Source organism: Nanorana parkeri, unplaced genomic scaffold (genome assembly GCF_000935625.1).
Source record: "Nanorana parkeri isolate BGI_ZX_2015 unplaced genomic scaffold, ASM93562v1 scaffold279, whole genome shotgun sequence".
Lineage (NCBI taxonomy): Eukaryota > Metazoa > Chordata > Amphibia > Anura > Dicroglossidae > Nanorana > Nanorana parkeri.
This window is the reverse complement of record NW_017306547.1, coordinates 708,364-733,233: the sequence shown is the minus strand read 5'-3', so window position 1 is coordinate 733,233 and position 24,870 is coordinate 708,364. Positions and strand designations below refer to the sequence as shown.

At 40.9% G+C, this 24,870-nt stretch overlaps 1 protein-coding gene across 2 annotated transcripts in view; it reads left to right on the top strand.

Annotated features, from left to right (window-relative positions):
* HSD17B4 (hydroxysteroid 17-beta dehydrogenase 4) overlaps positions 1-24,870 on the top strand; it is a 242,148-nt gene that overhangs the window by 69,753 nt on the left and 147,525 nt on the right. For both annotated transcript variants that reach the window (XM_018557309.1, XM_018557310.1), the window contains exons 5-7: positions 1,092-1,113; positions 8,534-8,580; positions 10,577-10,661. In XM_018557309.1, the coding sequence (XP_018412811.1) occupies positions 1,092-1,113; positions 8,534-8,580; positions 10,577-10,661 (154 nt within the window). The remainder of the gene's footprint in view (positions 1-1,091; positions 1,114-8,533; positions 8,581-10,576; positions 10,662-24,870) is intronic.

Sequence of the window (24,870 nt, the reverse complement as noted above, 5' to 3'; positions counted from 1 at the left end):
GAAAGAGAGAGAAAAGAAAGAGGGGTGGGGGGGGGGGGGGGGGGGGGTGTTTAACCCTTGCAGTGGGGCTACTCCTGCACTGCAAGGGTTAAGTGCTCATTGTGTCTAGGTTAAAAAAAAAGTTATACTCTCCTGAGCCTTGGATCTGGCCAACTGTGATACTGCTCCCTCCTAGCTGTATTCTCCACTGCAGCAATGGGATGTCCCTTGGCTTCCTCACGTCCTATACACTATATACAATATGATGATTTGAGGATACTTAGACTGGCTCCTTCCACCTCGCTCTGCTGTAGTGGTCTACGAGCTGGCCAGCTCTGAGGATCCAGTGAGCATTACTTTTTTTTTTTAACCTAGACATAAATGATCCCTTAACCCTGTCAATGCGAGAGTAGCCCCACTGCAAGGGTTAAGCATTTTTTTTCTACTTTAACTAGTTGTTCTATGGTTGCTGATAACTGGTTTAAGAGATACTGTTACCCAAGTGAGAAAAAATGTGTAAACTGAAAGTATTCTGCATGCATGTTTAGATATCTGTAATTGTTCTTCTATTCATCACAAAGGTCTAAGACCCCAATAGCAAATAATACCCACTTAACCCTAAAGCTTGCCATACACCATTAGGTCTCTCGTTTAACCCCGAGGGCTGAATAGGAGCAATCAATAGATTCCTGAATCCATGCCCAACAGTGTGGATGGAGGACTCTACCCCGCCGGATATTGTAGCACCCATGGCAATCTTAATACCTGAACAGCGACTTCATGTAATTGGAAGGCATTCACTGCTTGGCCGAAAGTTCTCCACCCGGCTCCTTTGATTTTTCAGTTGACATTTGTGGAGCTGGGTGGTGCCGCCAGGGCTACTCAAAGCTCGAAAATCAGCCAATTCAAAAGGAATTGGCCAACTTAACTTTAAGTTCACTCTATTGTTTCTCTGGAACACAATCTTGCTTCATGTCTGGCATAATACAATAAATAAAGTAGCAATAGTGCCTTCCTTTAAGCATCCCTGCCTATTTTTTCTGAACATTTGATTTCCTCTTATACTGAACATGTGTGCAGCACTAATATTTTTGTCTTTTTTAATTTTACAGACATTGTGATTAACAACGCAGGGTAAGTAATCTGTCAGCTATTTGCATTTATTTGCATTTATTTCTTCAGGAGCCATCTGTGAAGGAAACATTGCACTATAGTCATTTGTTTTCCTGTAAATACTGTGCACGCTGAGCGCTCACATAGCTAACTTTGGAAGCGAGATTTTGCCTTTATCTAGGTTGCTGCTCTCTGTTCTGCTCTCTAGTGTGTATAGATTAGCATCACGTTCTGCAGCTTTGCTTCTCATCATACTGTTCTCCTGTCATCTATGTAGCAGTGTGCTGGCTAATGATATAGGACGACACCTGTGTGTAAGTCTCGAGCAGACTTCTCCAACACGAGCGTTTCCATGCAGAGAAATCCAGACCATTATTTTTTTTTTCCAATGCTTGCTAATTTGGTTTTATGACTTTGAGGAGTAGATTTGTTCACGTTATCAAGGAAACAGTTTTCAAGCACCAATTGACGAGTAAAACTCGAGTGATTATATGTGAAATACTTTTTAGATCCAGCCAATTTACAAATTCAGCAGTTCCTAATTTAGTGGCTGGTTCATTCTGAATGGTCACAAATACAAGAACAATAACCTAAAATGTAATGCCTCTTCAAGGAATATCCACACATCCTGGGCCGACTCTACAGATCTGCTGTCCTTCTAGCAAAGTAGGAATTTCAATTTGCATTAATACAGAGTTGTGCTGCTTGGCATGTGTAGAAAGTTTCTTTAGACCTGATTCACACCTAGGCAGCAATGTTTTTGCGCACGATAGCAGCATGCGGTTATTTACGTGTTGTGTACATTTTGAATGCACGTTTTGATTGGCAGCTCATAAAACATTGCGGGCAATGGAAGAACCTGTGTAGAAATTAGCATAAACGTTCACAAAAATATGCAACATGCTTCTGCCGTGCGTTTTTTTGGCATTTCCAATGAAGTCTATGGGGCAAAAATGCACTTTTTTTCTCCCCATAGAAGCTCATGTACCTTTTTCAGGCGTTTTGCGTTTTCCTGCTAACGTTTTTTTGCTGAGGTGTGAACCAGGGCCATTGCAAATCATGGGCTTAGAGTTTCAGGAGCTAAAGGGAATTTGAGATATGTTACACTGTTATTTTACTACGCTGTACTGCAGCCTTTCTCAACCCTTTTACCACAGAGGAACCTGTAAAAATTATTTTCAGATCTTGGAAAACCCCCAGTAAAATGTTTAGACCTGCAAAGCATGGTACAATAGTGAGATCAGTAGGTTGTTGAGAGTTTACAATAAAATAATAAGGGTTAGTTCACATCAGATGCAGTTGTGATGCAGTCCGTTCAGTTCGGCAGCTGTATCCAAAATGCATCACAATGCTTTTTCTGGTGCTCTGTTCACACCAGTGCAGTCTGCTCCGATGCAGTCAGAAAAAATACTGCTTGCCCTATTTTAACTGCATTGGATTGCAACATAACGCATAAAAACGCATGCAAGCGCACTGGAATGCAGGTACAATCTCGGCAAAATGTATCGCATTGCAGCTGAACAGACGCACGTGGATCTGGTGTGAACTTGCCCAAAAGAATAGAGTTTACTTAACCCCTTAGTAACGCAACTTCAGAAAATGTTTCTGCTTCTGGAGACCGGAGCAATTTTGCCATTTTTGCTATGCGTTTGTTTAACCATAATTTCCATCTTCCTCATTCATTGCACCTCCACATATTATATCCCATTTTTTAAAGGGCAAAATAGGCTTTAATTTGATGTGACATGGGCATATAGAAATTGTTCTAAAAATGCAAAAATTAAAATAACCCCCACATTTTTGCACAGCTTTGACATTAATATTGTGTACATTTAGTGTAGCTGAAAGTAACTGATAATAAATTATTTTATTGTCCTGATTTTATAGGGTATATCATATATCTGAGATTTCAGTTTATTTCGGGAATTATAGGTTACAAAATACAATTTTAGTGTGGAACAATTTTAGAATGTGGTATGTTTTTTTTCCCTTTTTTTTTTGCTTTAAAAAAAATAAAAATTAAATGTTGAAAACTTTACAAAACACAGTGAAACTGCTGCTGGCTCTGTGACTGTCACGGCTCTGCGATCACATGGATCAGCTCTCGCTGTGATGACGGGACTGTGGCCACCTAATCTGCTGTTGAAGGTGTGCCTCGGACCCCGAGGGACCTATCAACAGCAGTAACGCCTTATGAGGTGATTTAGTGCAGTTTGAAGTCCAACCGTCCTTCCCTCATCTCTCCTAACTGAAACTCTGTCCCTCCGTAGGAGCTCTGTCAGTTTGAAAATGTGCAGAAGCCTGAGCTTTGCAGCTGTGATGGAGTGATCATGATTGCAATGCTTTCCAGGCTTGCCTGCAAATATTAAAGAAATGCATTTTTTAAAATATAGATTATTATTATGCATTTATTTTTGCAAAAGGTGAACCTATCCTTTAGAGAACAGCGGTCTTCAGCACTTGGGCACGCCTTGAAACAATTTCAGCTCTGCAGTCCCCATTGCTCATGCTCCCTGCTGATTGCAGCACTGTAGTGTGATGGCAAGGCAGGAGGGCAATCAGACTTCTGTAGAGAGATCGCTGCTCTCATACAAAAGCCTTTAGACAGGCATGGACATTTCTTCTGGGGATGGGGGGAGGTTTGTTAACAAAAAAGTAAGATATTCGATGCATAGTGTTTTGATGCACACTGATTTTATTGGTATCCATTAAAAAAAAACTGCAATAGGGCTATAATGTAGAAATATCTGTTGCTGCCCATGCAGTGGTGCCTGCCATGCTAATGATTGTTCTGTAAGGCTAACCACATTCAGTTGAGAGCAGACATGAAAGTCTTTGATGTAAATTTGATAAACGTTGCGTGCATTTGTGGCATCTTGTGATACATATTAGAAATATTGTATACAACAGAAAAGACAAACTGAAGGCCTCTGCTGGGAATTGTGCTCCTGGCTTGTATAGGTTAAAAAAAATAAGATTCAGAAAGAAAATATGATCTTTTCAGAAATTCAAGCATAATTTTCATGGCAGCATTGCTGTAGGCAAGTCTAGTATAAGTAGATAGTATGAAGAACTGCACTGTGTGAGATAAACAGGCAGGCTTATATTGGGTGAATTAGAGCTTGATCTTTGTCCTGTTCACCCTGTGAATAAAAAGATGTATAAGTAGCCCAGTAAAGGCTTCAGAAATAATTACCATTATACTTTATACACATTGGCCTATTTAGTGCAGACACATTTATGAGAATTTCTGAAAGGTGAACTGTCTGTGTCACCTTCATGAAGATGAGAACCACAGATCCGCCCCGAATGCTTTAATAACACAGATTTGATGTGCAAATTGTCATGACATGTTGTAATGTACAGCAACATCTGCCTTCAGCAGCTGATAGTAAATGGGTTAATCGAAGCTGAGGGTGTTGGAATGGGAATTCTTGAAGTCAGCAGCCATGTCTAGACAAAGTAGAAATCAATGCTTACAACATTAACTTTGGCTTTGTTACTAGAACTTGTTTTATATCTCACATATTTTCAGTCTTGGTTTCATTTTCTAATTAGCTATAGAAAAATGAGAGTTAAAGTTTCATTGGTTGCCATGACCATGATTGAAACCAATGCAGATAGTAAAATCAGCAACTGCCTGAGAACCATGGGTGTACTTGTATCATGTACAGTATGTGGTGTTATGACGAATACTTTACTATGAAGGGTCCACTCTCCAAGATTCAGGTGCCTAACCTGTAGCCCAAGGGCCACATGGTAATTGGTGTGCAGCCCTTGGACCCCAGCATTCTTTAATGGGAGTGGGATAATTGACTTGTAAAGGGTGTAGTAGTGGTGTCTAGACTACTAGCCTCATGTACCATGTCACTCATTTCCTTCTGCAGCATGCCCTTAGTCTCCAGGTAAACCCGTAGCATGTCTCTGGTCTCTGACCATCATTTTCTCTGGTATGTGTGCAATCTCTGACAATCCTCTCTAGCATTGCAAATATTTAACTTTGTGTGCAGCCCTTTGGTGATTTCAAGAGCTAGAGTTGAGGCCCTGTATTCCCTTTAAGTTGAGAACTGCTCTAAGGTACTGACATGCATGACACTTCCTTGATGCAGCCTTCCTCCGCATTTGACATACATAAGTTACTGTAGCTGGGGTACCTAATGTGACGGACCCCCGTACTCAGGATGAGTATGTCCGCCGCTGTCTTCTTCCTTGCTGAGCAGATCTTGCAACCTGAAGATCCTTAGCTCCCAGTTTCCCCAGTCACTAGCCAAGGCTTGTGTGTAGGTGAAACAAACTCTGCTTTATTGAGCAACTGCACAAACTTTTATACAGCAAGTGATGGAATCAGAATATAATCACATCCACCCTCCCCTCCCAGACAATCGGTCTGCTCAACACCACAGGTGTCCACCTGCTAACGAACTCCAGACAGCCATAGCAGGAGCCTGGCCAGAATGTCATTGTTCTGAGCTCCCTCAGAGTACAATGGGAGATAACGAGGGATGGTGCTGATAGTCTTTCCATAACCAAGTCACACAGCATAACGCACTCAAACATAACAACACCAATACACATTTAACTTATAAACTGATTACCGTGTCGTCACATAGCTCCCCCAAGTTAAAAGATGGCAGACCCGGTGAGACCCTCTACGGGTCCACTTGGGGATGTCCATGCTGTTAGTCACCCTTCCAGTTCTGTTTGGCGGGATAGTGCATCAGCATTGGCATTGTGTCTCCAGAGCCGAATTGTGAAGTTGGAGGGCTGTAGGGCCAGGCTCCACCACAACAGCTGTCCAAGTGTCCATTGGTCCCGGACACCCAGTTCAACCAAACAAGGGGGGTCTCCTTAATCCTAGGTCCATAGTCACTGGGAAGGAGGCTGGCCGCCAGCCCCCTCCAGGAGCCCAGGTCACGGAGGGTTCCACGACATTTCTTCCCCACCAAAGGTAGTCTAATACCTCCCGGCGCAAAGCGTCTCTCCTTCCCAGAATATCCTGGGCAGAACCAGGATTGTCGAGCTGGGCCAGCGCTTCCATGGCCGTAGGCAACTGTGGCTCTTCTCCTATGTCCGCAGCAAACTTGGTCCCGGTGGTGGTTTGAATGTCTCCTTAGGCAAGGAAGAGCATCCCACCGCTTGCCACCAATGTGACGGACCCCCGTACTCAGGATGAGTATGTCCGCCGCTGTCTTCTTCCTTGCTGAGCAGATCTTGCAACCTGAAGATCCTTAGCTCCCAGTTTCCCCAGTCACTAGCCAAGGCTTGAGTGTAGGTGAAACAAACTCTGCTTTATTGAGCAACTGCACAAACTTTTATACAGCAAGTGATCGAATCAGAATATAATCCCATCACATCCACCCTCCCCTCCCAGACAATCGGTCTGCTCAACACCACAGGTGTCCACCTGCTAACGAACTCCAGGCAGCCATAGCTGGAGCCTGGCCAGAATGTCATTGTTCTGAGCTCCCTCAGAGTACAATGGGAGATAACGAGGGATGGTGCTGATAGTCTTTCCATAACCAGGTCACACAGCATAACGCACTCAAACATAACTCAACACCAATACACATTTAACTTATAAACTGATTACCGTGTCGTCATACCTAAGTACTGCACTTTGGTACCCAAGTGTTGTAGTAGGTGCAAAAGGCTACAAAAAGAAGTGTGGCAATTTTGAAAAAATGGGAAAAGGGTGCTACTTAGAGAAAGGAATGCAGTTGGAATTGGCTGGATCTATGACATATTTCTTATTTTTGTTATAGTCAATTCTCTCCCCATTCTTGACGCAGCAAAAAAAAATTATGGATTTAATTACCTTTTTAAAACTTAATGGAACTCTCCGTTTAAATCGGTTAATGGCCAGCAAAGCAAATGGAATGGTGTGAATGGACCCTTACGATTAAAAAAAAACAAAATTATCAGAAGTAAAAAAAGAAAACAAAAGCCTCCCAAATAGATAAAAACACCTATGTGATAACTTATAGGTTTAATAGGTGTGTGACCTAACAATTACACATTCTAGTAGAAAAGTCTGAGTGCTTCTGGCAGATTTCCATGGCCCTGATTCTAGGCTAGCTTGCTTTAGTTACCTAATAGTGATTTTTCTGTTGTTGTGTTGTTTTGATTTCCAATAGTTATTTTTGTTGTGATTTTTGTGGTTGTGTCCTTTTTGACTTGCGTCTGTGTGTTGCTTGCACAGATTAACCATCTAAAACAATCCAGTTTCCTGGCATTTTTTATGTCATCTGAAACTTTCCTTTAGTTTTATCTGATGATAATTGTGTTGATGGTCAGTTTGTTCAATATACATTCACACTAGACACTTTGTTGTAGCTTTATCTAATTAATAGACTTTTATGATTGCTCCTCCCAATAAAAAGGCTCATTGCATCAGCTCGGGGTCACACATTCTGGAAAATTGTTCCTATTTCACCAGCTGGATTATTGCTCCATTCATTTACGAATAGTGCTAATAACACTGCATGGCTTTAGTGGGCTACATCTTTATATGTACTGTACATGTAAGCCCTAGCTGAATGAAATTTGGTTAGTCATGCACTGCATATCATAAAACAACTGCAGTGGTTTTTTTTCTTTTAAATCTTTTGTTGCATCTTGGTGCTTCTTATCTCCTGCAACCTCTATGTAGACTCTTCCTGGCTCTATACACGCACTCCAGCAATTGCTGATGGTGAAACAGTAGAACTTACCAGAGAAATGTGTCTGTTAAAACAGCCAACTGTACTTTCTATTAAAATCCCATTCGATAAAAAGCATGATTGTTCTGCAGAGTAGCTTCACCCTATAACAGAAGTGTCTGAACCAGGACTTCTGTGGCAGGATCACAAGCTGCTGATTCACAGTTATTAAAAATAATATGCAGAGAGCAATAAAAGCCTGATAGAGGTTCTAACCTATGTAGATCTTTAGTGTGTGTCATGTTACTTTTGGTAATATTTAAAGCCAAACTTTAAACAAATATTTAATACAAATATTTGAAAAAAGTTGCATTAACAACACAAAGAATTCTTGGGTTAAACCAAGTGGTGACAGGCACAAGTCCAGCCATCAAAATAGAGGTGTGGGACATTATCTTTAGAACACTATAGAAACAATTGCATGAATTGCCAAATATGGTTAACCTGGCCTTAGATTTTAGGTGAATTGGGGGAGGGGGGCCTAGGTGTGGCCTGATTTTTTAATTTGCTCAAGCTGGATGATATGTATTTGGCCCAGATGCAGCTTTTTACTGCCTAAACAATAATATATCCCTGGCAAGTTAGCAAGTTACAACATTTTACACAGGTAGGGTTTTTTTTAGCCATGTCACTGTTATTTTTAAATCTCATTGGACACAGCTGAAATTACTAACTTTTTTGAATCTTTGTTCTTGCGTTTGCAAATATTTATGTGATTTCCTTACTTTAATTTTTGCTTATAGAATTTTGAGAGATCGCTCTTTTGCAAGAGTCAGTGATGCAGATTGGGGTGAGTACTGCAACGTGTTCTGTTTGTATTTTATCACTTATTTCTGAAACCTTATGTAGTGTCTGTGACATACCTCTTAACCAGCATCTGGAACCTGTATTATAACCTAATAGTTGCAAACCTCCCATATGAGTTTACAGCAGATCCAGATTATCCACAAGGCAACCATCAAAATGTGTTTGGAAAAATGCACCCCTGTTAGTAAATGCCACATTTATTGTCCCTGTTTATGGACGTTTGGTGACATCCTGATTTTTGAAAGAGGCATTGATTGATATTTGGGACCTTTTTTATGTTGTCACTTTAAACGCCAAAGGAGACAAGCGTAAAAGACAAACTTGACCACTTGAGCCCCTAGGCCTATTTCTTCCTTAATGTCTAAGTCCCATAGTGTTGTTTTTTTGTTTTTTGTTTCTGCATTGTCTCCCAGGTTCTGCACATTATATCTTTTAGGATCCATTCACACCATTTGCACTGGAGCAACTCTGGCCGTTTTCAGCGCAGCTCCAATGTAAGAAAAGGCAAATTTTGCCTCGTCACGGATGGTGCCCATCCAAACCACCACGTTGCGGTGAACGCGTGCGCTGAAAAAAAGTACAGCATGTACCTTTTTTCAGCGCAGTGGGATGTAACGCAGTACAACCGCCTCGCACCCCGCTGTACCCGTAGAACTGACTGAAGTGTCTTTGTGACATTTCAATAAAGTTCTAATGGAAAAAAAGAACACAGTGCAATGCACTGGGATCAGTACTTTGGCACTGTGCAGGGGCGAATAGAGCAGCGTCTGGTGTGAATGAGCCATAAGAGTTTCTTGTCTACCCTAATATATTTAATATGGTAGCAAATTTGGATACATGTTGCCGGGCACTCACCCCCACAACTACATGCTGAACTCCTCACCTGCTCTCATTACCACACCTGCATGCTTAACCCCACTCCTCCTTCGCTCTCACCACCATACCTTCACACAAATGCCACCCCTTCCCTGCTCTCCCCGCCATACGTTCACCTTGAACCCCACACCTCCCCCACTCTAACCAGTACCCCGCTCCTCTACCGCTCTCACCACCACTCCTGCATGCCTAACTTCCCCCTCCCCAGTCACCACCTTACTTCTTACCACTGTTTCAAATCTTCACCTCCACCCCCTTTTACCACCCCAGCGTTGCCTGTTTAGGAACGGACACAGGTTTCCTTGTGTATCTGTGTTTGTGTGTATTTGGAATAATTTGTTACAAAGAAGTGATTGTTCAGTGGTTAGGTTGAGGGGGATAGGCTTCCCTGAAGCGGTATAGGATAGGTGGGATAAGCTTCCCTGAAGATAGGGAATTATTTAAAAGAAAGGAGTTTTTTCTGCATCCACAAACTAGAAGCACATTACATCCTTAAGGTATGAACTGAAATTTTGATCTATATTCGACTCTGGGCATCATTCAACCCAAAACAAGGAAAAACTGTTTGGCAAAAAGGAATTACTGTGGTGCTTTGAATATTGGTATAACATGAAATATTGTATAATTTGTAAACTTTGCCTTGAATTTACCCGTTCCCATTATTATCACTGTTTATTATTGTCGGTTTGTATATTGTTGTTATTTAAGTATATGCACCAAACATGTCAGTTAGCAAATATTTAATCTAAATTAACAGAATCCTGATGTATTTGACTTGCTGCATGTAATGGTTTATTTCTTTTTATGTGTGCTGAAGAATCCTCCTTTTTTTTTTTCTTCTTCTCCACTGTACACATGTATCTGTAAATACTGCAATGTTCTATGCCAGTCTTTCATTGTGGCATTGATGCATTTTGTTAGTAGGAGTATAACTTGTTTATTTAATAACATTATAGCAGTTAATGAGCTGTGTTTTGATTTCTGAGGCAATGGGCCAGCTTCTGACAGGGTATCCTGTTATGTAAATTTCAGAGAACGATAATCACCACTGCATTGCGTAGAGGAATTAACTGTGTTTCTTAATCATTTTCCCCTTTCACTAGATATTATTCATAGAGTTCACTTGAGAGGGTCATTCCTGGTTACTAGAGCAGCATGGAATCACATGAAGAATCAGAAATTTGGAAGGTACAAATAAATATTACACTTTACTTTACAGCGTTCAGATGTTGGTACATGTGTAGCTTGCTCATTAGTAGCCGTAGAAAATCCTGTGTTTTACCTTATTTAGAGGGGGTTTCCACCTTCAATCCACTCTGTGGGAAACCTCTTTTCTGTGCTAGCAATTATGACCAGTGGGAATAGTACTTCTCTTGCTCCCATCCCCCTTCATTTGTTTCAGCAAAGACTATACTTTGAGTCGATTTGGAATTGTTAGGTTCAGAGCTGTTTTGTGGCTTTGCTTTAAACGGCTTATGGGTAGGATTAGGAGCACGTTACCCCTGTGGCTTTAATAAATAAATTGCCATTTGTGACATATTTGTTAACTGGGATTTGGACATTTAGGGTGCACCACCTGTGGCATAAACTGACACGAATAGTCTCTTGAACTCCTGTAAAGCAGCTTTAACTATTTTGACAATATACAAATATAGTAAACGAGTAAAATATATAAATGCCAAACAAATCTTTATAAAACAAGCAATAATTTGCTAAAAATAAATTCAGCAGCTATTTAAAATATTTCAAAACCATGTTTTTCTGCCCCCCCTCCCCCCCCACTCGTATAGGATACAAGCATGTAGTTTGAGTTCTATTTGAGAATAACCAAGGAGCAAGAGAGTTTTGCATATGACAGGAGTAAAGTTTAATTAGGACATTACATGTGGGACATGTGATGAGGATCCTGAGAATATGAATTTGTCTCTTGAGTTCTGCTTTAACATTCTAATGCAGGACACATGTTAAAACTATTAGACCCTCTGGAGCACACTTCATGCAAGCTCTTATCTGTATCTACTGTGCACACCTAAAAAGTGGTCAGCTGTGGATTACTGCTTGAATCCTGGACTTTATCTGGCTTCCTTCTACATCACACAGGAGGTTGACCAGATGGGTTGCTAGTTGCAAGCAGCACAGCACCTAGTCATCAACTTATTTTATGATGCGTCCTTAGCGCTAAACACAGAGAATGGTCTCACAGACCTTAGACAAGTGGTTATCCAGCAGGGATGAAAGAAATGACACAAAATGCTTTAAATAGAATAAAATATGCAGAATATAGTAAGTAACGGTAGAAACAAAAAGGCGAGCGGCTTTCTTCTTTCTTTTCTTTCTTTCTTTCTTTATATATCCACTAAGGGGAATTTAGTTCTGAACTTGGTTTGTAAAAGGCTGTCAGTCAGTTGTGTTTTGTATCAGTAAAGGGAGAACACCTACTGTAATTTCACACATACATTTATAATGATTTTCAGTGACCTCTATTCTGAATTGTTTTTTTCTACTCCGCACATGCAGTTTGCAGTCTGTTACATACCATTTTTTTGAAGTCGCATTCAAAGAATTTGTTGACTTTGATTATGTTCTGAAACTGGTAGAAGCCATAAGAGACTAGAATTTAATGTGACCTTTTAGATCTGTTTACATTTCCACAATATTTCCACAACCTTACCAAGCAGTATTTTCTCATCCTCGGATGAGGCTTGACGGTAAAAGGCATAACAATTATGGGTTTCACCTTCTATCCGCATCGGTGACCTTCATGCATTTAATAAATGAGAATTTTCATGGTCTTTTAAAGTGAGCCTATGAGGATAGAAATATTGGAGCAGTCATTGCTGACTAGGTTTTTTTAAGATGTAGGCTCTGGGGTTGTCATCCTAATCTCAGCCTCACTGTGGTTTCTCCCGCTGTCCTATATGTCATTGCAGAACACAGTAGGGGCATAGGAACATAGTAAGCAACAAACTTTTCACCAAGAACGTTATGTACCTAACCCTAAAACTTGACCTTAACCCCAAAAACGTAATCATTAAAGTGAGCCTGTTGCTATAGTATATTTTTTAAACCAAGGCATACCTGTTGAAGAACTCTGAATGCTTACCATTCCTGTTGCTGAATGCCAATTGCTATTCGGATGCTGAGAAATCTTGTAATGAAGTCCGAAAAGAAACCAGCATTTCCAGATGTGTTAATTTTTTGGGTCCTCTGCAGTCCTCACTGGTTCCTACTTGACCGCCGCCCATTACAGGTTACAGCAGGGGTAGCAAACCTCAGGCCCTCCAGCTGTGGTGGAACTACAAATCCCATGAGGCATTGAAAGATTCTCACAGCCACAGACATGACTCCCGAAGAGAGATGCATCATGGGATTTTTAGTTTCACCACAGCTGGAGGGCCGGAGGTTTGCTACCCCGGGGTTACAGCAATGTCTTAGAGGTCTGAGAGAAGAACCAGTAAGAACTGTGGGAGACCCAGTGCATCGACACTAGCAGAAGTCCAAATATTTCGTCCATAGAACCAACAGCCGACTTCATGTTTGCCATATGCAAATGTGTAAAAATTCTTGGGTACTGGAAAAAAAACTGGAGTGCCAGACCAAATAATGAGAGACAATGAAGACTTAATTTAATCATAAAATAGCATAAGCACAAGCCAACATGTTGTGGGATTTCTAATGGGCCCTCTTAATCAAGGCTTAAAATGGCTGGTGGGAGTCTGAATGGCAACATGCCTTAATGTGTTAGAAATGACAAACAAAGCCCTGAAACACATTGTCTTGTGCTTATGTCATTTTATGATGAATAAACGCCATTGTGGTCTCTGAACTTTTGATCTAGCAAACCTGTTTTTTCTGGACCACACCAGAAGTGCACCCTAGAGGCCGCTTCATGTATGTGAGCTACCAGTAAGCGCCCTGTACACTTCCATAAGGTTTATATTTTGGAGATGACATTCATGTACATTTAGATCCAGAAATGCTTACCTCCATCTTTTATAGAGCCCGTTTACCGGCCCGTAGAAGAGATCTGGCGGCAGCTGAGCCTCCAGAATCACTTCTACTGTAAAGCCGACAGACGGCTTTACAAGTTTAAACAGAGTCCCGGCGGGAGTCTGTTTAAATGGGCCCGATGCCAGTAACGTACTATGGAGGTCACTGGTCATTAAGGGGTTAAAATGCCGGTTAAGTCACTTACAACGGACACTGCTCCTTGATGTTTAAATGTTTTAGTTTCCTGCAGAATCAGTCCTCTGAGCACTGGCCCTGATGTCCTGTTTTAAGGTAGCTACTTTACCTTGCGGGGTCCAATGGAGCCATCCTTTTGTGTGCTAGTACACGTGGTCCAAGTGGAGACACACACACAGACACAGCAAGGCAAGCCAGTGCCCTGCTCACCCTCCTCCCTAGTGGATGAACAGCTGATGGAGACTATGCTGTCCCTTGTGATCTTGTAATGGACAGGAAGTTCAAGGATGCAGAGCTGAGTTAGTTGGAGCCAACTGGTTGGAAGGGGGTAATTCCTTTTTCTCAAATTCACCATGGGATAAAAATGGAAATACCCTTTGAGACCTCTTTAAATGACCCCATTTCAACAAAAATCTTCCCATAAGATTATATGTGCATTTAACATATTTTATTCATGGTTCTTGGCTGTTAAAGCTGTCCAGGTGTATTTTCACAAAAGCCCAGAAACTTCTGCTGTCTGCCGCCATTTTGGATGTGATGTCCACAGCCCCAGCAGACTGAGCTATCACTCAAGTGACATTATATAGTGTCCCACTTTGCTTCTCTTCTGGCAGCTACCTAAAAGTTTATGTAGGGAGGGGAGAGGTGGAGGACCTGGGTCAGCACACAGAACTAGAAACTCTCAGAAGGTAAGAACTATGATGTGCAAAGAGGCAGGCTGCTAGGGAATTGACTGCCATGGAATTTACTAGAAAAGTTGGCTACTCCAAAGTCAATTGAATAAAAAAAATTAATGGAAATGCAAAACACTACTAGTAAGCATTTAAAACACTCGGTTTCTGTTCTTTTACTGGCATTTAAAAAAAAAAAATGGTGACAGGGTCTCCTTAAGTGTTTCTTGCATGTGATTTTCAGCAAATCTCATCTTCATATCTTGAAGCATGCTTTTTAAGTCTGTGCTGTGTGATGTTTTTTTCTCTCCCAATTGTAAGACAATATATGCAATTGCAACATGAGAATCATCTATCAAGAATATGTAAACTAGTCAACTGGTACATTTTCTTTTTTTCTTTTTAATCTTACAGCTGAGATGTGCTCACAGGGGGCACCACAGATGTTTTAGAAATAAGTTGCAGAATTACACATTTTTTCCATAAATATAATGGGGAGTTGTTAACTCCCTGTTGGCCAGGGGTGATTGGTGTTTGTGAAGTCATTACTTGTAGTGTGTTTTATTTATATTTTTCATTTTAATATGCTAGAAAAGATCCAGGTTTAGAGTTGCAGTTCATATAATTTCATTCTTTGACTTTAAGTTCTTAATCCATATGCCATCTATAGATGCACCTATACATATGATCCCTCTGAACCAAATAACATGGACTGCAGTGCTTATAGAATGTGGGCACCGTTAGCTCTGCGCAATCATTATGCAGAATGTGCTCTTTGAGAAGCTCAGCCTGTGTTCCACGAACGTTAGTCAGAAGGGTTGCTTATAGTAGAGTTTAATGCAGACTTTATGTACATGGAAAAGCGTTACCCCAGTGCAAACAAGCTTTGACAGATCTAGATTGTCAGGACCTGGAGACCATGTTGGTGTGACCATTTCTGTTATTAGAATGACTGACTACATGCTACATACTACAAGTGGTTTTGCACTTTTTTTTTTTGGTAAGCGTTTCCCTTTTTAGCCAGCTATGAAATGAATGATTGCATATTAATAATCAGTCTTTTCATATGTTTATCTGTTTTAGCTACCACTCTGCCTGAAGAAGCCCTTTGTTAACAAACATTTATATACCTATAAAGCAGAAATGTTTTTCTGTGTATATTTATTTTATATTATATATGTGTATATCTATATCTATATATAGATAGATAGATATATATCTATCTATATATAGATAGATAGATATATATCTATCTATCTATAGATAGATATACACATACATACATACATACATATATACACACATTACATACACATAATATTACATAGACAAAATGGAATCTGAAAATGTGATTCAACAGGGCTAATCATTCTATACCCGACGGCCACAAACCTTGGAGTCTATGACAATGTTAAGTTTAATTACCCCAGTGCAGCCGGAGAACACGTCTTTATTCTGCTACAGACATTGTTTACTTCCTGTTTTTGGGCAAATGAAAAGTAAACGCTTTGGCTTTGTTTGTTCATTCTCCTGTCACCAGGGGCTTGCTGATCATAGCTGAGAGAACTTCTCTATCCTTCCAGGTCTTTACCAGTTTTACATGATTAATTGCTTCTTTACATGACTAATTTGCTACACCTTGTAGTTCATCTCTCCTATGCATTCCACTGTGTCATAAGGGCTTTGCATTTCACCAGAAACTTACTTTCTACAGTGTGAACAAGACCAACATTGGATCCTTTGGCTGGAAAGTTGTACTCTCACCCATCTGTCATACACCCTACTTTGGCCCTCCCGATCCTATTGCATATGCTCCCAAACAATGGGGATATCAGCTTCAATACAGTCTTGCATAGCTATAATATATTCTTTTAAGCTTTTGTACAGCATGACTTAAATTCTCCCAGGTTTCTTCAGGAAAATTATGTTCAAAGGTAAGGAAACCTGTTGAGGATTATGGAACTTTGCAGGTCATAAACAATAAATAGGGCAACAGATAGTTCTGCCACCTTCTTCAGCATACTTCTCAAGGTTTTATTAAACCTTTCCACAAAACATTCTGTCTCAATGTGCATGTGTTTAATATTCAACAAATGCCACAATTCGTTCATAACTTTTGACATAAAGGGAGTCCTCCAGGACAACACAACTGTGAGAAAATGTAAAACAACTGTTTGGTGATGGTTTTGAAGGAAGTGGTACTTGGAGGAACAGCCTAGGGATAAAGGGTGGCATAATCCATCAGAAGTACTGTGTAATAGCAATACAAGTATTTATTGCTATTCACTCAAAAGGGACTTCAATTACAGACAGGGGTACCAGTGGACTGCGATAATGAGGTATTTAGGGTTAAGATCTGACACTCTGGGGAAGACTCACAATAATTTTCTCCCATCTTGAGTTGAGTAAGAGCTGACATGGAGGTCCTCAGAGAGCACACTTCACTTCATCAGAGCCACCAGTTTGTTACACCTGCTCCTCATGTAATACAAAGAGGCTCCTGCATCTAGGAAAGAGGTGGTCCTCCAATAAGCCCAGCAGCAATATGCATTGGGCATGTACACAAGTCGTCATCCCCAGGTGTCGGAATATTTCAGCTTTCAGTTGCTCATAGTCCTTGGCCACCTCTATGACCAGTAGCCCCTCTGGGGTTCTCTGTAAAGGAAAGGGGCCAGAAGCCCTACCCACTCCTCTTTGGGCTAGGTCTCGCATTCTGCTGTCCATTTAAAAGTGATTACATAGGACTCGGTCATCCAGTTGTGTTATTTTCTGCAAATAATCACCTTTATTTCACCACCATAACCTTGGATGACATCGGAGACTTCTGGACCTCAAGCCATAAGTTGTTGAAACGCTTGATTTTATAGTGTTGGACTTTTTCTCTTACCCGAGTCAAAGTAGCCACCTAAGCCTCAGTAATCACCAGCTAGGCCGCCAGCAGTCTATTCATTTCTTGCTAAGTTTAATAAGCCTGTTGCTGCTGGGCAAGGATCTTTTGCTGATGTGCCAAGTTTTGCTGATTAGCTTTTGGTTGTGGGGCAGTGTCCTGTTGCTGGGGAACATTAGACTGCAGCAATTCCTGTATTAAGTCCTTCATACTGCAGATTTACCAAATTCCACCACTCACAAAAACAGCATAGAGTCACTTTAAATTGTACATGACAAAGTGCACATCCTGCAGGACAATCCAGTCTGCTGTCGGCAGGATTGCAGTACTTGCTGAAACTCTCCTGCAGATTTTCTCTGCAGGTTTTACAGACCCCACAAATTGTGCACCCTTTAAATTCCGCAGGCTGACAACTTAGTACAATATAACTTAACTTGAAAATACAAGAGTCTTGGCGACACATTTATATATAAATGTGTGTACATACATACTCAAGCTAGGTGTTTTGAATAGAATAAGAAAACAAGATGAACTTTTTAGCTGCAAATTGTATGAATCAAGGCAGGTAAATCAGATATACATTTCAGGTTATCATTATTGCCCTGAATGTGGACTTGCAAGCTTGTCTGAAACCTTTATAAGTGAAAAATCTATAATTCTGGGCAAATGCATTACCAATTTGCATAATTCTACACATATAACGAACAAGCAAGTGAATTTTCGAAACTGGAGAATCAAAAGCCACAAATGAGTGCTTTCACAATAAATATAGAGAAAAGTCAGACACCAGATGCACCTCTAGTGCATTCATTTCAAATGGTAAAAATAATCTTCCGGGAGACTTCGAATCTGATAATCACTCCTCTGTTTACAGAGGTGCCGTCAAAGTTACATCTCCTAACAGGCCACTGTGTTTGTACTCTCCAGTGTGAAATGAAGAACTGTACTTGATGCATGGCTTGGCTGTTGTCCACAACAGGCTGTGAATGTATTGTCCAAGGCAATATACAAGCACAGACTGCTTCATTTTAAATGTGAGTGAAACTTGTTGTATAATTAATGCATTATTGTGGCTTTTATATGTTTCATACCAGAGGTATCCAGAAGAACAATTTTATTGATTCCAGGATGCTGCCATCTAAGGTTTTTATGATGGGCTCTTTGGTTAGTGCAAACATTTTTTTTTTTAGATTATTTCTACCATTTCAGTGTAATACATTAGGGGTGCTGCCAATGCCTACCTTTTTGTTTTTGTTCACACAATGTAGGTCTTTCTACTTTTTTTTTTTTTTCCAACAATATTTATTTTATTTAAATTTTTTGTTATGTAGTGAACAACATAAGGAAGACAAAACAGCCTCGATACTTGATAATGGAATACAGAGCTTTCAGGTTGGTACATACAAATAGATCGTCATGCATTGGCGTCCATGTCCTAGATGCTATGTAGAGAGTAGGACACAGTATAGATGACACAATGAGTTCAGTGACACCTGTAACAGACAAAACAATACAAACTAACTAAAAACAGAAAATAAACTACAAAATTCTATTGAATATGTGTGGTCACCGTGAGTAAAAGGAGCTTGTAAGCCATTTACTCCATTGTCTATAAAATTGATGGAAAGTGTGATTTTTGTATGCGTACATACATTCGTAGGCGCATTGTAGATTGGTCCTTTGGATCACTTCTGAGAAGTTAGGGGGAGAGCCATTGCCGTGAGATTAAAGACTTTGCTGCATAGAGAATATGGGAAACGATAACTCTAGAGCATGGGGGAAGTAGGTTCAGGTCGATATGAAGCAATGCTAGTGAAATAGAAGGTGAGATAGGGGGGGATGTAAATTTGGAAATTAGGTGGAATACTCCATTCCAAAAGGAGCGTAACGTTTTACAGTGCCAAAATATATAGGCTAGAGATCCGATGTCTCAGCATAATCTCCAACAACTCGGTGATTGGGAGGCGGATAATTTGGACAACTTATAAGGTGTATGGTACCATCTTTGGAGCATTTTGTAAAACTCTTCCCAATGAGAGGCACATCCGGTGCTTATATAAGAAATTTGAATGGCTTTCAACCATTGTTGCTCAGAGAATATCTTTCCCAATTCTCATTCCCATTTCAGCATATGTGTGGTTTTCATGAAGCCAAGAGTGTTCCCTAGGAACTTATAGAACAGGGTAGTACCTTTTGAAGGAGGGGGAAGGGCTGAAAAGGAATTTGTATATGTTTGAGTCCATCTGTATTGTGCCCGATTTCTGCGCTTTCTATAGAAAATGTGTAATTTGGTAATATCGGTGAAATTCCACCGTTGGGATTCCACCGTCGTTGTATTGAGAGGACAATAATGCTAGGGATTTTAAGGTATCGTTGGAAGAGTAAAGATCTCTTATGTGGGTAACACCGTGGTGAGTCCATTTAGTTAAAGAGATATGAGGGATGCAGTAAGTCAAAACATTAAGTGTGGGGTGAATGTTTTGTAGAGAGGACGACAGGGTGAGTATAAAGACATGGATACCCATGCTTCTAGAGTGGCTTGAATGGAAGCATATGATGGAGTGTAATGAATTTTTGCGAGCTTGGCTGAAAACTGGAAGATCCACCGCAGATTTCGCTTTTAGCAACCACAGTTGCATATTTGCCCATTGCTTATCTGGAGTAGGTTTGCACCAATATTGAAGTTGATCTAACAGAGCTGCGCTATAGTAGCATTTTAGGTTAGGCAGTGCCAGATCGCCAACCATTCTATTTTTATATAGGCTATGGGCCGCACATCTGGGTTTACGACCCTGCCAGTTAAATCGGGATAAATGTTGTTGAAGAGGAAGGTGGTATAACAGGTATTGTTCTAAAAATGTAGAGGATTTTAGGAAGGATAAACATCTTTAGAGCTGCTATACTGCCAGACACTGAAAGGTAGTAGTGGGAAAGGCGTTGTAGTTCAGTGGGAATTTGTTGAAGGAGTGGTTTGAAGTTGAGGTCGTAGCAGTGTTTGGCTGTCTTAGGCAGAGTGATGCTTAGGTAAGGAATCAAGTCAGCCCCCTCGAAAACGGATATTTCGCTGATAGCTGTTTTTTTCAGAGATGTGGGGATATGGAGGTCTAGGATTTGCGATTTTGAAATGTTTAATTTATAAAAAGAAATTTTGCTAAATTCGGATAGTAACGAGCATACTGCTGGTAAGGAAGTAGTAGGGTTTGTAAGTACAAGGAGAATGTCATCTGCAAAGAGACTGATTTTATGTGTAGTAGGGCCGACGGTAACTCCGGTAATGTGCACGTCGGAAAGGATATGATGTGCCAGGCGTTCCATTAGTAGTACAAAGATGATGGGGGACATAGGGACATCCTTGTCGGGTCCCATTAGTAAGAGGAAAAGGATCTGACAGAGTGCCTGAGAGGAGAATTCTTGCACTGGGGGAAGAGTAGAGGGCTAAAATGGCTGATAGGATGGAGCCTTGAAAACCAAATTTCTGGAGCACTGCCTTAAGGTTTCCCCAATGAACTCTGTTGAACGCCTTTTCGGCGTCTAAGGCGAGGAGTAGTGAGGGCAATTTGGCTATTTCAATGTGTCGGAGAATATTGAGGATACGCCTAGTGCCATCCGGGCCTTGTCTGCCTTTCGTAAAGCCTACTTAGTCCGGATGGATCAAGGAAGGGAGTATGTAAAGAAGACGCAGCGATAAGGCTTTTGCATACATTTTGATGTCAGAGTTCAGAAGGGATATAGGCCTATGATTGCCTGGAAGAAACGGGTCTTTTTGAGGTTTAGGGATTCTAACTATGATAATTTGCAACATTTCACCAGGAAAAGAACTAGTAATCATTACCTTGTTGAGGACATTAGTAAGGTGAGGAGTGAGAGTGTCTGCATAGGTTTTATAGTATTCGTTCGGAAATCCATCCCCACCAGGGGATTTGTGCATAGGGAGCAAGGCTATGACGGTTCTAATTTCTGAACAAGAAAAAGGTTTAGACAGTTGAGTTATGTGTTGAGGTGATAAGGACGGCATGTTAAGACGGTTTAACAAGGTCTGAATATTACAATCATTCGGTTGGGGGGTATGGGGGTAAAATTATACAGTGTGTGGTAATATGACTTAAATATATTAGCCTTCTTGTTGGGAGTAAATTGTTTTTTCCCCGTCTCCGGGTCAATCAGGAAGGCCAATCTGGAACGAGCATTTCTACCTTTGAGTTAGCTAGAAAGGAGCTGGGTTTGTTATGGAGGACGTACGAGTTAGCTTTTTATTTTTTGAGCATGTGCTCATAGTCATCTAAAAGGGGAATGCGTAATGATTGTCGTTCTGCTTGAAGGTCGTTGGATAGCTGCAGGGAGGGAGATGTGACTATAGCGTAGGGAGATTTATGGCTGGCTGGAGGTGGAATCATGTAGCCATGTCAGAGATCGGGCTGAGCACTAGTTGTTTTGGTGCTGTCGGGTGCCGTAAGGAAACAGCTGGCCACGCTAAGTCCTGTCGGCTGTAAAAATAGGAGGCAAACAGAAGCCGATCTGCGGCGTTTCTATCACTGTCGGCAACCAGTGAGTGATGGAACTTAGAAACGAGCACGGGACTGGTCGGCAAAACAGTCCATCTCGCTGGCTGGTGGGGGGTGTCAAGCTAAAGTCGGCTACGCGTTTCGAGGCTATGCCTCTTTTTCAAGCCTCTTTTTCCGGGCTTGAAAGAGTGTGTTAGGAGGAGGGAATCAAGAAAACAAGTTCTCCTCCTTCGTGTTTATCTGAAGCTAATACATTTTCTCTTTAACCCTTGTCTGGTTATTTTTTCCATCTGTTTTCGATTGGGGAGATTCTCTTCATTCCCTGTCATGTAAACAGAACAGGAAGTGATTTAAACAGAAATATCCGAGGTGAGGGAAACCCACACAGTTTTTACAGCAACTAATCTCCTCATGGGAAGTTTTCTCCCATATTTTCTGTTTTGGTGAGAACTCAAAATGTTCTGTATCTCCCTTACTTTTAGTCCTGATGATGGTTACCAGGACAAATAGAGAATTAATTTCCCTGGTGTGAGGGGGGATGTCACAGGAATAAAAACCTGATGATTGCTACCCCTTTCCTTCTGTATCCAAAGCCAAAATAAACTTTTGGCTATAGATACACTTTGAAGAAAACCAGATATTTTAAATGTTTAAAAGTTAAAAAAAGTTCTGTATGATAGCAGATACCTCAAGGTGCCTTATGTTACTGTTTGTTAGGTCAGGAAAAGAAACCTTTTTGTGTCTAACTTCAAGTCCAGCCTGCTGCCATTCCCCTGTCCAGTGAGGGAGCTGTTATGTGCCACAGATGCACTGTCAATGTTTTATTTGTCTGGCTAACAAGTTTAAAATGAGAAGTTAACTTTAAGTGACTACACTAGAACCTCATTGCAATAGTAGGCATCTACTCCTCTCGTCTAGAGTACCTTAACAGCCCATGGAACTGGGCATGGAAGTGTCACCTTCTCCTAGGAAGGTAGCACCTGGCTGACACCTTCTGCACCTCACTGTTGGTCACAATGATGGCTTAAAAGGGAAAAGCAGTATCTTGTAAGGAACTGGTTCAAGTTTTGGGATACTGTGGCCCTCTAGAACTGAGAGGAAGCTGTTTCCTGAGACCTACTATTGCAATAATGCTGGCAGAGAATAAACTTTTTAGATCCTGTGTAATGCTTTTCTTGTACCCTGTACAGGAGTGTATCCTTGGTATTGTATGGTCATAGGACTGAATACCAAAATGTATGTAGAAGCCAGCTCCATGCTGACATGGTCCACTGTCTTTTTCAGATGATGGGTCAATGTTCTTAAAAACGCACATTTATCTAGTTTTGGAGATGTTTTTATCTAGCTTCTGCCGCACAGGACTTTAATGATCGCTTATAAAACACTGATGGCACGTCAACAGCTGTTATACCAACTGGGCTTTGAAATAAGTTTTTCTGCATCTTCCAACAGCTGCTCAGATTGTTTGAACTATTGCTGACCCTCACTACTGTTTTCCCTAAAGCCGTGGATTGATTTCACATCAATTTAAGTATTTTCAAAATATGTTGATTTTGTTTGGTTTGTGGCACATTCTTGATTAGAGATTAAGTTCAATTAATGTATCGCCTTTTTGTTTGGGATGTATTCCAGTAATTATAGTGACTTTTGTCTGTTACAATCTATGTATAAGGTCACTATGTGTTTGGAATTTGTTGAAAACCTGTTTTGCACTGTTAATATTTTAATTGTGTTGCTGATTACTGAAAAGTTCTAAATTACTGATTCATAAGCATTCCAGAATGCAAATAAGGAATCGTTGAACAGAATATAGTGTGTTTTCTTTATACATGATTTGAATGATTTGGTACTTACCTCAGCAAAGCAGTTTCATTGGTTAGCTGCACGACAGTTTTCTCACAGAGCCTCTGGAACGTGGTAACGCAATCAGAGTTTTTAGAAACTTTGCCACTGCTGTATCTATATCCATAAGAGTCCCCTAGTCCTCTGTCTAGGAGTGCATTCAACAAGGCACAGAAGGAACAACTGACCTCCTGATTTAGGTTACACAAGCAGGAGCAGAGATTAGTTCTTGTTACTATGCAACCTGTTGTTGAGAACCTGCACACAGAGTGCATAGCTGTAGCTACATTCAGGTGCCTGCACATAGGGGTGACTACAGGGACCCCAAAAGGCATCAGAGCTACCCCATAGATGAAGTGAAGTTCTTTTGTCCTGCAGAAGAGATGGCCCTGCAAAGGAATTTATGGAGCGCCAAGCTAAACATGTAGCTAACACAGTATAATGTCTCACAGGAGTAATACCACCTTCATTTTTTGTGTTTCTTGAGGAGCCTGGTTGTCACTACTTTAGTATTAATCTCTGCTCCACCCAGGCCATAACAAGACTGTCTGCCTTGTGTTTAAAAATCCCTGCTCTCAGGATTCTGACACTGGAGCATCGAGCGTTTTTAAACAGCTAGTATGTGGCCAGCTAAAAGTAAAACATGTAAAAGTAAGCACACATTTACAGTGCTTTAAAGAGCATGGTAAATGTAAATGTAATGGCTAATGAATTCACGAGATTTGTTGAAAGGTGAGCGAGGAATCTGACACCATGCCTGATGAATAGCACTGTCCAGTTCTGTGAGATTCGATGGTTGTGGAACCAGCTGCCTGCTGGCTCTTTAGATTTCGTCCCACAAATGCTCAATTGGTAGGAGATCTGGTGATTGTGGGGGCCACCTAAGCAAAGTAAAGTCTCCCTCATGTTCTTGAAACCACTCCTGCACAATACGAGCACCGTGGCATGGCGCATTGTCTTTTTAGGAGAAGCCATCTCTATTGGGATACGCCATCAACATGATAGGATGAACTTGATCAGCAACGATACTTTGGTATATTGTGCTATTCAGACGTTGTTCCACACAAATTAAAGGGCCCAAATCATGCCAGGAAAACATGCCCCAAATCATAACACTGCCCCCACCAGCTTGAAGGGTTGTACTCATGCATGTGGGGTGCATGCTTTCATGCTGTTCCCGCCAAATTCTCACTCTGCCATCTGCATGATGCAACTGGAAACATGATTCATCGGACCACATGACTTTTTTCCAATGCTCGACTGTCCAATCCTTGTGTTCCTGTGCGAATTGGAGACGTTTTATCTTGTTA